This window comes from Ahaetulla prasina, chromosome 2 (genome assembly GCF_028640845.1).
Source record: "Ahaetulla prasina isolate Xishuangbanna chromosome 2, ASM2864084v1, whole genome shotgun sequence".
Lineage (NCBI taxonomy): Eukaryota > Metazoa > Chordata > Lepidosauria > Squamata > Colubridae > Ahaetulla > Ahaetulla prasina.
In genome coordinates this window covers 276,425,492-276,441,010 of record NC_080540.1, presented here as the reverse complement: position 1 = coordinate 276,441,010, position 15,519 = coordinate 276,425,492, and the positions used below count along the sequence as shown (strand labels likewise).

General features: G+C 37.7%; 1 protein-coding gene across 4 annotated transcripts in view; it reads left to right on the top strand.

The window, feature by feature from the left end:
• The window catches only part of GHR (growth hormone receptor), a 163,829-nt gene extending 148,510 nt beyond the window's left edge, over positions 1–15,319 (top strand). For all 4 annotated transcript variants that reach the window (XM_058169877.1, XM_058169878.1, XM_058169875.1 and 1 more), the window contains 5 exons: positions 1,117–1,295; positions 3,015–3,177; positions 6,193–6,283; positions 10,350–10,419; positions 11,311–15,319. In XM_058169877.1, the coding sequence (XP_058025860.1) occupies positions 1,117–1,295; positions 3,015–3,177; positions 6,193–6,283; positions 10,350–10,419; positions 11,311–12,300 (1,493 nt within the window). In that variant the 3' untranslated portion in view covers positions 12,301–15,319. The remainder of the gene's footprint in view (positions 1–1,116; positions 1,296–3,014; positions 3,178–6,192; positions 6,284–10,349; positions 10,420–11,310) is intronic.
• The last annotated feature ends 200 nt before the right edge of the window (positions 15,320–15,519 follow it).

Here is a 15,519-nt window from a genome sequence, read left to right as displayed (position 1 = left end):
TCCTGCAATGGAAATTGTGCCCCACTCTGTATCTCTTCCTGAATTCAGCTCTGGGTGAAAATATCACTTATGCTTCCCAGTTCCTACCTATCTTTGTTCTTTACAACTTAGAGAAGCATGACTTTACTACTCTTGTCTAACAGATTTAGTTCAGGTTCAGTTTGGTTCTAAGTAAGTTCTAGGTAGGTCTTCCCATAACAACAACCCTGTGGGGTGCGTTGGGCTGGGAGCAAGATCTAAAATCACTGCTACCATTACAGTGGCTCAATTCAAAATCCTATTCAAAATTAAAATAGCTAAATGTGAGACCTTGAAGCAGATGGGGTGATTACTCCACCTAATGTACCTGGTACAGTTGTCCCAGGTATAAGAGTAGCACCTAATTCAACTGTTTGAAAACTATTTTAGGACTTATGGTACAGTGTTCATGTGTGTCATGTCTCAAATTAGAAAATAATGCATTGGTGCCAGTTTTTAATAACTGTGTTACAGTCATATCCTGGGAACATTAAGAAAAGATTAATGGACTCATCAGATGCTATTCCTCACCCCGACCTAGAAGATCAATGCTGGTCAGAATCCCAAACTGCTTTTTATGCATAGGAACTTTACTATCCTTCCTCAGTACAATTTCATAATACCAGTTCAATTTGTGCATTAAGTATTTTAAAGTAAAGAGGGAGTCGGGCTGTTCTCCAAAGCACTTGAGGGTAGAACAAGAAGCAATGGGTGAAAACTGATCAAGGAAAGAAGCAACTTAGAACTAAGGAGAAATTTCCTGACAGTTAGAACAATTAATAAGTGGAATGACTTGCCTGCAGAAGTTGTGAATGCTCCAACACTGGAAATTTTTAAGAAAATGTTGGATAACCATCTGTCTGAGATGGTGTAGGGTTTCCTGCCTGGGCAGGGGGTTGGACTAGAAGGCCTCCAAGGTCCCTTCCAACTCTGTTGTTGTTGTTGTTGTTGTTGTTGTTATGTATACAATCAGTCTTTTCAAAATAATACTGTTTGTATTATTTATAATGTGTGCTGATGGAGGAAGGGGTATACTGTTAAATGACTTTTTCTATTACATTTTTATTAAATCTGTGGAAAAATGTGTTTAAATCACAGTAATTCCAGATCCTCCAATTGGGCTGAACTGGACAGTGCTAAACACCAGCCCGAGTGGTGTTTATACTGATGTTCAGGTTTCGTGGAATCCTCCACCCTCTGCAGATGTTGATAATGGATGGCTCCTACCTTTCTATCAACTTCAGTTTAAAGATGTCAATGCCACAGAGTGGCATGAGGTATGTATTGCAAGAGCAAAACTTAGAGACCTTCCACAACAGGGGTGGGGAGGCCATCCAGAGGTATTGGGAATGAGAGACAAACATCAAGGACCTGCAAAAGCTTAAAAGCTTGTAATTTACATTTTGGGAAATACTTTGAAAAAAATACATCTGCACATTTGCAAATCAATGAGTTATATATTCATAGACTCTATAAGCACACTATGTTTTCCTGTGTAATATATAATGCAAGTGGGACTAGCAACACACTTTAGTGCTTCCACAACTCCAGCTCTCTCTTTCTATGCCTCATACTGTGTTTTCCTCCCTTGACTCATGTATTCAGAATTTAATATTTAATAGATGGAGATCCCACTATTTAATAGACCTCTGACATTTTCCCCTCTGCTTCTCTACACCTCTTGCATATAGATAAGGCCAATAGCACAGCTTGAACTTAAAAAATAAACATTGTATTACATCAACAAAGTACACTTCAGTCATGCAGTCAAAACAATAAACTTAAGCAATTAAGTTCACAGCCTGCCATAAAAGAAAAAAAATACGGCCTCACATTTAAAAATTAGTGTGGGTATCTGCAACTTATACAGAACCATAGAGGTGGGAGAGATTTTAGGGATCATCTAATCCAAGCATTGTTCAGAAGATTCAGAAGAACACCTTTTCACAGTTGATCCCACAGTTTCTCTGAAGACCTGTGAAGGAGATGTCACGACTTCATATGGTAGCCTGTTCCACAACCATTCTGATGTTTAACTTGAATTCGCTTCCTTAAAGTTTTAACATACTGGTTTGTGTCTCTAGGGTGACAAAGTATAAGTCCACTTCCTCTTCTACATAACAGCACATCAGATATTTAAAGACAGCTATCATATTTCCCCTCAGTCTCTTCTGTAGTCTAGACATAACCAAAACCTTTAATCATTCCTCAAGGGGGTTGTTTCCATGACCTTCACATTTTCAGTAGCCCTCTTCCAAACTAACTCCAATTTGTCACTGCCCTTTCTGAATGTCCAGAAACAGACATAGTATTCCAAGTGGGATCTGATCAGGGCAGAGTCGAATGGCACAATTATTTTCCATGAATTGATTTCTATGCTTCTGCTAATGCGGCTCAAGATTGCTGTTTTAGCAATTTACATATCAACCTCTGGCTCATGTCAACAAGGGCACCCCAAAACTCTTTTCCATAGACAAGCCATGTCTATCCCATCCCATATTTGTATCCTACATTTTTCCCCTAGATGCCGAATTTTATATTTCTCCCTATAAAATTCCCTCCATTTCAATCAATCATTCAAGCCAATCTCTTTTTTTTTCATCTAAAGTCAACCTTTCCAGTTTTGTATCACCTGCAAAATTCTTAAATGTCCACTCAACTCTCATTCATTGATTATTCCCCAATTCCAAAGATTGGAAAATATTAGAACCACTTGTTGATAAATTAGTTCTAATGCACAATACATATTAATGTACTATTCACCTTAATGTTGTAGAAGCATTTCCCAGGTGTTGTTTTTCTTATGGGTGGTTGAGGATTCTGAGTATTGAAGTCTATCACATTTGGAAAGCACCAGATTATATTTAGGAAAGAATGTTCTAGAATTTCAAACCACTCAGATACAAATTCTGCCTCCTTGCATAAGTTTTATGTTTAAAGAGTACTTTTTTATCAGTAGCAACTATCAATTGAGGAGATTCAATGTATTATTACAGCTGGATCCAAAACGTGCCAACAAAGTTCCAATATATTCCTTAAAGACATGCCATGATTACGAGATACGGGTTCGAGCAAAAGGAGCACCTGAAATTTATGGCGAATTCAGTGATGTGCTGTATGTATCATTTGATTCAAAAGGGCTGGTGCCTTGTGAGGAAGGTGAGAAAAACTTCTATGATGTTGCCTTTGAAATATTTTCTTAACACTTTACATCAGAACTCACTACAAACTTGTATGCCCATATGGATGGAAACTAATCAAGGAGAGAAGCAACATAGAACTGAGGAGAAATTTTCTGACAGTTAAAGCAATTAATCAGTGGAACAACTTGCCTCCAGAAGTTGTGAATGCTCCAACACTGGAAGTTTTTGAAAAGAGAGTGGACAACCATTTGTCTGAATAGTATAAGGTTTCCAGCATATGGTCTATTAAATAAGCAGGGGATTGGACTAGAAGACTTCCAAGGTCCCTTCCAACAGAATAATATTATGTATTTGGCTCATCTTGTGCATGGAATGCTTGAGGACATGTGCAACATTCTTCTGAACCCAACTTTCCCATGGGAACATGAGCCATGCACAGAAATTTTAGCCTAGAAAACAAGCCATCCTTTTTCTTACGCCATTTTTGCTGGAAACTGAATTGGTAGCACTGGGGAAAATAAGCTGGAATGGTATGTGAGAATGTCCTTGAAGGATAAGGGGAAGAGATGCGGCCTAGGGAATGATCAGTCAAGAGAGGAAGGAACCCCTAGTGGTTTAACAGCCAGAGCAAAAAACTTAGAAAGGACCTGCCCTAATTCATCATGCTGTTAAAAGATTTGTACTTTTAGACTGGTAAGATTCTTTTGATGTAACCATACAATAAAGTAGATTTAGTTGATCTGGTCATATTTCCTGTCTGATTCACCTGGAGGGCTGACAGAAGCTATCATGTAAGCCATGGGCAATTCATTTTCCCAAGAGGCCACAAGGGAAACTGGAACTGTTGTGGAAGGCCAAATAAAGCTGCCACTGCCAAAAAGCAAAGGGCTGGATGCTTCTGCAGGCTATTGAATGCCCATGTCTGATGTAAACATATGAGCAGAGGGTTTTGTTTGGACTCTACACAGGTAGATATGTTCTATCTATCTATCTATCTATCTATCTATCTATCTATCTATCTATCTATCTTTCATCTATCATCCATCTATCTATTTTTCATCTATCTATTTTTCATCTTTCATCTATCTATCTATTTTTCATCTATCATCCATCTATCTATCTATCTATCTATCTATCTATCTATCTATCTATCTATCTATCTATCTATCTCTGTCTCTGTCTCTGTCTGTCTGTCTGTCTATTTTTCAACTTTCATCTATCTATCTATCTATCATCTATCTATCTATCTATCTATCTTATCTATCTATTTTTCATCTATCATCTATCTATCTATTTTTCATCTTTCATCTATCATCCATCCATCCATCCATCTATCTATCTATCTATCTATCTATCTATCTATCTATCTATCTATCTATCTATCTATCTATCTATCTATCTATCTACCTACCTACCTACCTACCTACCTACCTACCTACCTACCTACCTACCTTAAATGGTTATCCATCTCACAAGAAGAAACGCCGGGTGATGTACAACAAAAAAATAAAACAATAAACATGCCAAAAAACAATGATGTCACTCCACCCTGTTCCCACAGTGATGCTCCCAAGATTACATTTAAATTCCAACTTGCAAGAGCATCTGAGAATATATTTTGGGAGTTCTCATTATTAGAGAACTTAATTTCCTTGAAGATAAGCATATTTGTTGGCATCATGAAGCAGTCTGAATCCTGAATGAAAAGCCATGGAGGAGGAGGAGGACTTGCCATCTTTCCATATTCTGTTGGTGGAACTATGGCTGATGAGATTGTGGAGTGAACTGGAGACTTAGATTACTGTTGGAAAACTGATGGACTAGTGGTAGGCATGTCCAACTTTCATCTGCAGGATAGGGAGGCACACATTTAATTGAACAGACCAGTTTCATCTTTGGAGGCTTGTAGATGTTATCAGGTATACGTCCTTCAGGAACATTTGTAATGAAGAGATTGTGAAAGTTACACCTGTTGAACTGCTCCTGGATGTATCACTCTCCAACATAAAATTGACTTGAAAAAACAAAATGAACCATGAAAACTGTGAAACTTTAGAAACCAAACAGTTAGCTTGAGGATCTTTATAAAATAGCCAGTATTGTCTCATTGTTTGATATCTATGCTTTGGTGAGTTGGTATTACTGCTGTTATATGAAATGAATTTACTTACTGCAAGCAAGCTGCTGATCGAGCCAGCAAAATAAGGAAAATATTTGAAGTTCTAGCTTTGCAGGAACCAAAGTGATTTAAAACAGTGGCAAGATTTGCAAAATGTGAAAAGTTAGAAATAGCAGTTAAAAATATTTGAATTCTGAGCAAATACTGCAAAAAAAAATGAAAAGCCTCAGTGAATATGAATCAGCAAATAGTATTGTTTCTTACAGTGGGGAAGAAATATTTATCACTGTATTAACTGGATTAGAAATGTCTTGGTTTATTAATGGAATTCAACTAGATCAGCTTTTCCCAATCTGGTTATCTTCAGATCAGAAGTGTCCACAGGGAGGAGAAAAGGAGGCAGATGATTGTGCTACAAATACCATCCCTTTTGTAGTGCATCAAGACATCTCATACATGTACAAAAGAGATGTCGCTTACAGCAGGGGTGTGAAACTGGCCGCCTATGGGCCGGATGCATCATGCACAGGCCACTCCCACCCCAGTTCTACAAAGGGGGAAAACATTGTGAAACGTCACATGACAGCAACATGACACAACGAGTTTGACACCCATGGCTTACAGCATGCTTGTGTTCCAATGGTGTTAGACTTCAGTACTCAGATAGCATAGCCATTGGAAAATTATAGGCATTGAAATCCAATTTATCTGGACCAAGTTCAGAGAACTAAATAAGAAAGACGTGGTTGAATTACTAGGGAGAGGCCATGTGTGGGAAATCTACACATCACATGCAGATATTTTCTAAACAAGCATGAAACAGCAAGATGTTGATCAAAGAAACATAAACTGGAAAGTGATACAAATGTCACATTTTTAATTGTTGTTTTGTTGTTGTTGTTGTTGTTCCAGAATTCCAAATTCCTTGGCCTTTGGTGATGGCCTTTGGAATACTTGGCCTAATGGTGATGCTGTCTCTAGTCTTCTTTTCTAAACAACAAAAGTAAGCTTTTGGTAGATTTTCGCCTCTATAATCTACTCATCCATTTTCTGTGGCTTTTCTCTAAGAAATTTTTGACAGGGTCAGTTTATTTTGGCTCTCCCAGGTACATTTGTTATTTTATCAGGACAAAAGGATGTTCAGAAACTCTTTCCAGACAATTAGTTTTACAACTGATGGTAGATTGTGGTCATGCGGGGACCAAAATAACCTTTATTGGAGATATTGTAATGGGAAACTATTGAAAGTTAGTGATAGTTTCTAGCAGTTAGTGATAGTTTTTAGCAGTGATAGTTTCTAGCAGTGAAAAATGACTTAAAAACACAACTTGAAGTGTGTATATGGCATACTTCCTAGTTTTTGTACTTTTATTAAGATATATATAGGCATTTCAACATATCACTATTACACGTGTTTGAAATTTACTAGATACTGAGCTTGTCGATCAGAAAAGGTCGGCAGTTTGGCGGTTCGAATCCCTAGTACAGGTCTTCTGCGTGAGGAAGGGGTTGGACTAGATGATCTCCAAGGTCCCTTCCAACTCTGTTACTGTTATTATTATTATTATGGCACACACATTTCTACTTGGTTTGGGAGAAGCTGATAAAAACATTTTTCTCTCTCAGGGAATTGCAGAAATGAGAAGGAACTTAGCTTCTCACTTCAAATTGTTTTTATTCTCATTCCTTTGATGATGAGGAACTGATTTAATCTGTAACAGCCCATTAGCTAATTTGCAGTATGACTAAGGTCATAAACACTAGGCTCCCTTACTCTAGGCCAGGGGTCTCCAACCTTGGCAACTTTAAGACTTGTGGACTTCAACTCCCAGAGTTCCTCAGCCAGCTTTGCTGACTGAGGAACTCTGGGAGCTGAAGTCCACAAGTCTTAAAGTTGCCAAGGTTGGAGACCCCTGCTCTAGGCCTCCAACTCATCCTTTTATGCCTCCTTTTCCCCTTTTCTGACATCACATTTTGAAATTGGAAAACATGGAGTTTTTTATGAGTCTAGAATGGGCATGCTAAGGGGGCAAAGTAGAAGGTACATAGAGAGCCAGTGTTTCTACCATCTACCATTCAGCTGCCACTTAGAACCAAGCCTAAGAAACTCAGACAAGTTGCCCCTTAGGCCATGGAAAGGCCTGATATCAAGTACAGTGGAAATAAGAGTAGATAAGCATTGTCAAGTGTTTTATTAGATAAGCACTGTCAAGTGTCTGCCCAGCTTCAGCCAAATTTGAGCTGGGGAACCTTAGACTCATTCTCTAAAAAGGTACTATTTTCTAGCTTATCCCCTTGGCTAAGACATCTTCATAATGAATGTAAGGACTGCACCAGTGGTGAAATCCTTTTTTTTTTTACTACCGGTTCTGTGGGCGTGGCTTGGTGGGCATGGTGTGGCTTGGTGGGCGTGGCAAGGGAAGGATACTTCAAAATCTCCATTCCCTCCCCACTCCAGGGGAAGGATATTGCAAAATCTCCATTCCCACCCAACTCGGGGGCCAGCCGGAGGTGGTATTTGCCGGTTCTATGAACTACTCAAAATTTTCGCTACTGGTTCTCCGAACTGTTCAAAATTTCTGCTACTGGTTCTCCAGAACTTGTCAGAACCTGCTGAATTTCACCCCTGGACTGCACCCATTTCACTACTCTGTAGTTAGCTAGGATACAAATGTAAACTGCAACATTTCAGAATGCTGATTGGGAGCTAAATGCTGTACCATATTAAATAGTTTCCCTCATAAAGATGCTTCCATTTGTTGGGGAATAAATTAAAAGTGTGTTGGTTTATAGTCGCCTCTTGAATGTTTTCTTGAATTTAAGTGTGAGGATATTGCATTAGGGATAAAGATACCTCTCCTTTATACACTGCCACCAGTGGTGCTTTCCTACAGCCTTCGCCCAAAGCCCCACACCGGAAGGCTGAAGCAGACCCCAAGTCAGAATTTCTGTTCCTGTCTGACCCACACAAAAAGACCCCAAACGGGGAGATTCTCTACAGCAATACAATTCATTGCACATATCCGTCCCAGGGGGCATAGTTTGATTTAGTGCAATATAAAAAATAATTTTTCTGTGGACCACCAAAATTTTCTCACGGACCACCAGCTGGTGACCGCTGGTCTATATTACACTTCTGTTTTAATTCTTAGCTAACCCTGGCATTAAGCCTCAGACTCTTGAGTTTGCAGAGTACATCCAGGGTTATTGTGCATTGTGCAGTGTATCTTGGGAGTGAGCCAGAACAATATCCAACAAGACAGCTGTGATTGTTGCATGGTGGGTCTCTGAAAGGCTACCAAGGTGCTGTGCTAGAGCTTCCCTTGTAGATAGTATTTGCTGAGTTGATTGGGCTTCATTCAGATTTGCATACTGAGTACAGCAATTAGGGTAACCAGCTGGCTACTGGCAGCAATGTGGAAAGGATTATGAATTATATTGTGCTTTACAGGCAGGAGAAAGATTCCCTCCCACTGAAGGGGACTAGGAAGTGACTTTTTAATTGAAATCATAATTGCACTGGATTCATTCCTATGGAGGGAGAAAGAAAAGGTATTTAAAAATTGCCACAATAATGCTCTTTAATTGCTTGGAGAATGCTGCCTTGTAAAGAAGCCAAAAAGAAAGGTTTAAATACCTTCACTTTTCTCAGGAACTGTGCTTAGGAGTCAAAGGACAAGTGCAGAGTTGCAGAAGACCAATTAGCTAAATTGCTGAACAAATCGGGCAAATACTGCTGAGCAACCCCACATGAAAAACAAACACTTCTACTCAGAACTGAAATTCTAAATCGTGGGAACTAGAATACGACTGGATGAATCTATCCAAGAAGAATCTGGAACTCCAAGCTTAGATTGAAAACCTATTAAAGCAGAATTTAGTATTCATAAACTGTTGTGTATGATAAAGGAGCTATTAAAAGATGCAGTTCACCAACAGATAAGCAACTGTGAAAAGGACGTTCAGATAACAATGATTTGGCATGGTTTAGATTAGGGGTCTCCAACCTTGGCAACTTTAAGACTTGTGGACTTCAACTCCCAGAATTCATCAGCCAGCAAAGCAAACCTTTTGAACAGTTAAGAATACACACACACATATACATATATGTATACGTATATCAAAGAAAAGAGAGATACAAAGAAATGTCTTCCCCATTCATCATAAGTACAATTTCAGCATCTTATCACCATCTCTGATACAAGAAATCTCATCTTCCCATATCTCATCTCTAATCTATCAACACAGATTCTTAAAACCTCATGATTCAGCTCTAATTAGCAAAAGTCCACTGAGAGTTAACATAAATAAGTTATATATTTTAACCTTAATCAAATAAACCAACTTAATACTCATTTACTTTTAACCCAGTAACTTATCACTTTCTCTTTAATGTTAATATATATTGCAAGTCCATGTGTGATGGACTACGCTAAATAAATAATAACTTTCTCTGAAAACATAAGAAAAGATTTCTTCCTATATCTTGTGTCTATAAACAAATCCTTAATGCTATGTCATTTGATCCTAGTCAACAATGATTAATTCAGAGTTACCAAAAACAACATATATTTTAACCTTGATCAAATAAACCAACCCTATATGCCTTCCCTTTGCTTTTAAGAATCTTTGCCCTGAAGATATTAAATATATTCTCCTTAACTGAACCAAAGCCAATCTAGCAAGACTCTAAGGTTGTATGTAGTGTCACTTGTGTAACTTGTGTGGAAAATGTGAAAGGTTGTATCACAGGGCTTTCCTGGAGGGCAGTGAGAATAGACCCATTCTGGGTTTTGAGTGCAACATATTAGCAACAGATTTAAACTAAATATTTTTCAGACTACTTCGTTTTCTGTAAGCCAAAAGCTTTTTTATGAGGTTGAATAGGATGTCTCGCTGACAATCTGAAATGGCACAGTGGTACATATTTAAAGTTCCAAAAAGTAAAAATATCCCACCATAGTTTGGAATTTACCAAGATATAGCCATCCTGCTAAAATAAGCAATTTTATTGTATTTTTCTTGATGCAATTTAGAAGTCCTAAAACTTAAATGTTAATCTTTTTCAGGCTGAAAATACTGATATTTCCTCCTGTTCCAGTGCCCAAAATTAAAGGAATTGATCCAGACCTCTTAAAGGTAATGACAAATTGATTGCTCTTGTACGAAATCATTATACCTGAAGGTTTGTTTGCATAGCAGAGATGGATTAAATAGTCTAAAATGGGTTACTATTTAAGGAAAAGTGTTGTCCAATTTGTTGCAGAAGTTTATGGAATAAATGTTTACACCTTTATTAAAGACATCCTTTCTAGTTAGGTATTGAGCTTGATTGATTGATTGATCAATTGTGCCATCAAATTGGTGTCAACCAATATACATTAACAAAAATGTATAAGACAGTCTGTCCCCAAACTGATTCTTCAGGACTTCCAAAGATGCACCCATCACTCTGTAATTGTATCCATCTACCTTTTAGCTTGTTGTCCTCATCTTCTCTTTCCTTCCACCTTTCCCAGTATGATAGACCTCTCCAGAAATAAACTTTGCATATACCGGAACTAAAATGACTCCAAAAGGAATATTTTGAGATTTTTTAAAAATTCATTACTACTATATTCATGCAGATTTTACTATGGATCTAGTATTGGCTACCAGCACTCTACAACCAACTTTAATAATCCCAAACCAGAGTTTTGTTTTGTCTTAGGCTGGGAATAGCAAAAGACTCAAAAGAGAAGGAAACAGAAGGCAGGAACAAATGCTATTTATGCTGATTTCCAAGTCTTCTTTTCATGGTAGTCTCCAGCAAAGCTGATACTCTTGGACATCGCAGTAAAACTTCTGGTTTCTTCTGCCCATTAGGTGACCAGGTTCTGGGGCCATAATTTGCATGATCTTTTAATTAGGAAACGGATTAAAAATTCTGTCTGAATAGAATAAATACTACTGCCAAGCATATTGAATTCACACATGATTGATTGAATTTCAACAATAATTTGTTTTATTTTCAAACAAATTTGTTTTCAGAAAGGAAAACTGGATGAAGTTAATTCCATTTTAGCAAGTCATGGTAGCTACATGCCCCAGCTTTATGGAGATGATTCTTGGGTGGAATTTATTGAGTTGGATATAGATGACGCTGAAGATAGAATTGAAGGATCAGATACTGACAGGCTCCTTGGTGATGTTCACACAAAGTCTCATGGCTGCCTTGCAGTGAGGGATGATGATTCTGGACGGGCCAGCTGCTGTGAGCCTGATACCCCAGAGACTGATTTTAGTGCAAGTGATACATGCGATGGAACTTCTGACATTGATCAGTCCAAGAAGGTAAGTGATAAAGAAGAGGATCTCTTGTGCCTTGATCAAAAAGATAACAAGAAATCAATCCCAGGTCTTGATGATGCGTCTGCCTGCTTGCCATCGGATAATCCAACCAAAGAACAGGACCTAAAATCCCATGTTCCTGCCACTGAGATAACCAATCCACTTGTCCAGACCCAGTTAAGCAATCAAAGTTCACTAGGGAACATTGACTTTTACGCACAAGTCAGCAACGTTACACCAAGAGGAAGTGTTGTGCTATCCCCAGGACAAAAAATGAAGACAGGGAAAACTCAAAGTGAAGGTCAGAGAGAAACAGCTGCACAGTGTCAACCAACCTTGGCCATGGACAATGCCTATTTCGGTGAATTGGATGTGAAAAAATGTGTCACTGTGACACCCCCCAAAGAAGATGAGCCAGAAGTTCAAGTCCAGAGCTTTCCTGAGGATGCTTACTTGACCACCGATAGCCTTGTCATTCATCCAGTGATCCCTGCTATGATAGCAACAGCAGCAGAAGAAAAAGATCCGGAAGCTTCTGAGATACCTGTGGCAGACTACACCTCCATTCATATGGTACAGTCTCCACAAGGTCTTGTTCTCAACGCAACAGCTCTCCGTGTGCCAGACAAAGAATTCATCATGTCATCTGGCTATGTGAGCACAGAGCAACTTAACAAAATCTTGTCATAGGTTTCTTTCTTTCTTTTTTTCTTTTTTTCTTTTTGTATGTAGGAAACTGTATCATCCCTAGCTCTGTGAAGCTCAAATATGGAGTTGGAGTTTTCCACTTCAGTACAGTGTTACAGAAAACATCTGAAGTTTGCAGAACATTTATTAACTATGATGTGAATGGGAAGGCCAATTCCCAAAAGGAATTCCATGTTCCTATGCTTTTACCAGAGCCAAGGTGTCCAATAGTTTCAGATGGTTGGTGATGATGCAGTCCTTTCCACTTTTACCTGTGTTGTTGAATCAATCACAGTATTGCTTTTGTGTCTTGTAAATATTGTCTAACCAAATGTTGCTGGTGCTGATTCGGTAGCATGACTGTCCTTTGTTGTAGGTGTTGTTTTGGGCTCCTCCCAAATACATTGGGTATCTGTGTCGTGCATTGTAAATCATTTTTTCTTCAAAAAGCTAATAGCAAGTGTGGAATTTTGTTTGTTCGCTCGCTTGTTTGAAGATTTTGAGATGTTTATACTGGGAATTGGAGAATGAAAGATTAGAAGCAAAAAGAGTTTTGTTAAATAAAGTGTTATTATGGTTAATATAAATATAAATCTACTTTAATACTTCAGGTAAGCAAGCATGAATATTTTATACTTGGACTGCATACTGAGGTTTAATTATTATGATCGATGTATGGAATGTGTCTGCTGCAATCAATATAGCAATTACCAAAAGAATAAGGAAAAATATTTTTATATCTCCACCAAAGCTATAGAGAATTTTAAGTTGCAGCACTGCTTAGGGTGGGTGGGGGGCTTGATCATTTCTTAAAAGCACTATTCATATTTTTACCTTTTGTAGCACACCAAAAACGTACAACATTGAATATTTTTGTACTGGTAAAACCAATCTGTCATTACAATTTTATAGCAGTAAAGCCTAAGATGGATTTGGAATTTCAGGGCTTTTTAGGAATACAAATAATTTTTTATGACTAAGTAGGCGATTTAATGGTGTTCTTTACAAGAAAATGTTTACATACCTTACATTTTAAACAACAATATAGAGTAAAAGTTATCAGCATTTTTGATTTTGAATCAAATGAAATTACAAAATTCAATAGAACAGTATTATAAACAGTATATTTTTTTTTATTTAGGATAATCTGCTAATTAATACCGATGTAGGAAAGTTTTTAAGAATTAGTGTGCTTAAAGCCTTACGTGTATCTGTTCCTTTCTCAAGGTACGCCTTCACATACTTTAATTTTATATTTTGTTTACATGAATGAAGTTTAAATTCCAAGGCCTTTTCAAATATGCAGTCTGCTTGGTTTTTTCCCTTGCTGTTTTCCAAACTGCTAATATTACTCTCAGCCTTAGCCTGCCTGCAGGTAAACTGTTCCTAAAAGTCACGCAAATGTCACACAAATTTCCCAGAGTTACTGATTTGAACTGGGAGTTTATGACCTGGGGATGGGAAGCCTTGTGCCATATAAAGATTCCTTGTGGTGATTCAGAAAGTTTCTCCCTTTAGCCCTCTTACTGAACTTAGCTTCCCCGAGATCTTTAGCACAGGTCTTTTACATTATCTATTGCCTGAGTCTATTTTTTTAAAAGATGTCAGGGATCAATCAGTGGACACTTCTGGACATAAAACAAGCATTTTATCACCGAGCCATTAATCCCTGACAGGAGCAAAAATGTGAATAGGGAAACTTTGCAGTGAATTCAGAGGTACTCAGAGATGATTACAGGTTGTCCCCTTATGGAAAAGGTGCAGATATTTTGCACTGATCACAATAATGGGAACCCACAAAAAAAAAACTTTGGAAAAAGGGGAAGAATGCATCGGATTTGCCTCTGAACTGGTCTTAAAAGGATTTAAATCTAGAAGAAAATCCTTCCTTTCCATTGCTGTTCCCTTCGTGAGCCATTACATTTAATGGCCATTTGATAAGCTGTGATAATAATGAATGTAGTATGTAGATTACAACTGCCTTCTTGGAAATATGTTGATATTATACCTGGGTTGCGGTTTTGTTAGTATTGTTTTGATTTGTTTTAAAGGAGTAAGGTGAAGGTCTTGTTACGTGTATTTGCCATAGTCTTCAGTCTTAAAGACAAGTGTAGTGCAATTGTTTCTGGTTTATTTAGAAATAAACCATAGTATGTGCTATCAGGCCAACTTCCGTTTGGTGGGTTTTTATATTGGACAACCAAATAAGGGTGAAGTTTTCAAAAAGCTCACATAGGATATCTAAATAAAGTTGCTTGGGATGACACCACCACAGAAAAAGAATGTAAGCTCCGTTTATTTACATTTTTGAAAGATTGGCTCTTTTTTTCTGTATAGGTACTCATCACCCTCAGCTAACTGTCACTAGAAAAACTGGGAGTGGGAAAGAGGATGGTGGGAAGCATTAGCAGGTTGTAAAAGACCCTATCAGCAAAGAACAGCTAGAATGAAAAGAATACCAAGTGAGCAGATCACAGCAAGCTTTAGTAAACATATGAAATGGTGCAGAAATTTAAAAATGACCACGCACCTGCTTCTCAGCTACGATGTTAATCCTATGTTATATAAGTAGGCCTTGAATAGACATGCACATTTTAGCTGGAGATTGCATCATGTATAAGCGTCTTAAAAGGAAGAAAGTTGCTCAGAATCAAGTCAATGCTTCAGAAATAAACTGTTCTGATATTCATTCTTTGGCTTGCATTTGGCTTTTGTATTTAAGATGTATTTTCTCTTAACAGCTGGAACCTGTAATTTTAGGCGCTATTGCAATTAAAGCTATGTAAGCCACTCTTAACGACAAGGGAAGTTACATTTCTCTTGTTGGATGTTTTTTTTTCCATCACCAAAAACTAGTTAAATACCTCAATCTCAGAATGTCCTTTGGTACTTTGCTGGTTACGTAAAACATATACCACAGTATGAAGATTTGTGTATTTCTGTTTTATGTATTTAACTTGCCTTATGTCAGTGTTCTGATTCCATCCTCAAAGTTTAAATAAATTTATTTTCTTTAATTCAACCTGATGTTGTTGCATACTTTATTGCCAAACCCTTACAGTGAAGGGGGAAAACCAATTTCAAAAAAGATAATTTACTGTATTGTCAGTAGATGCCATTTTTACATGCAATATAAATGAAACCTTGGGAAACACATAAAGCATAATTGGCAGCCGTAATTTCCACATATTCTTTTTGTTGCTGAGACTAAGGCAGTCCAGT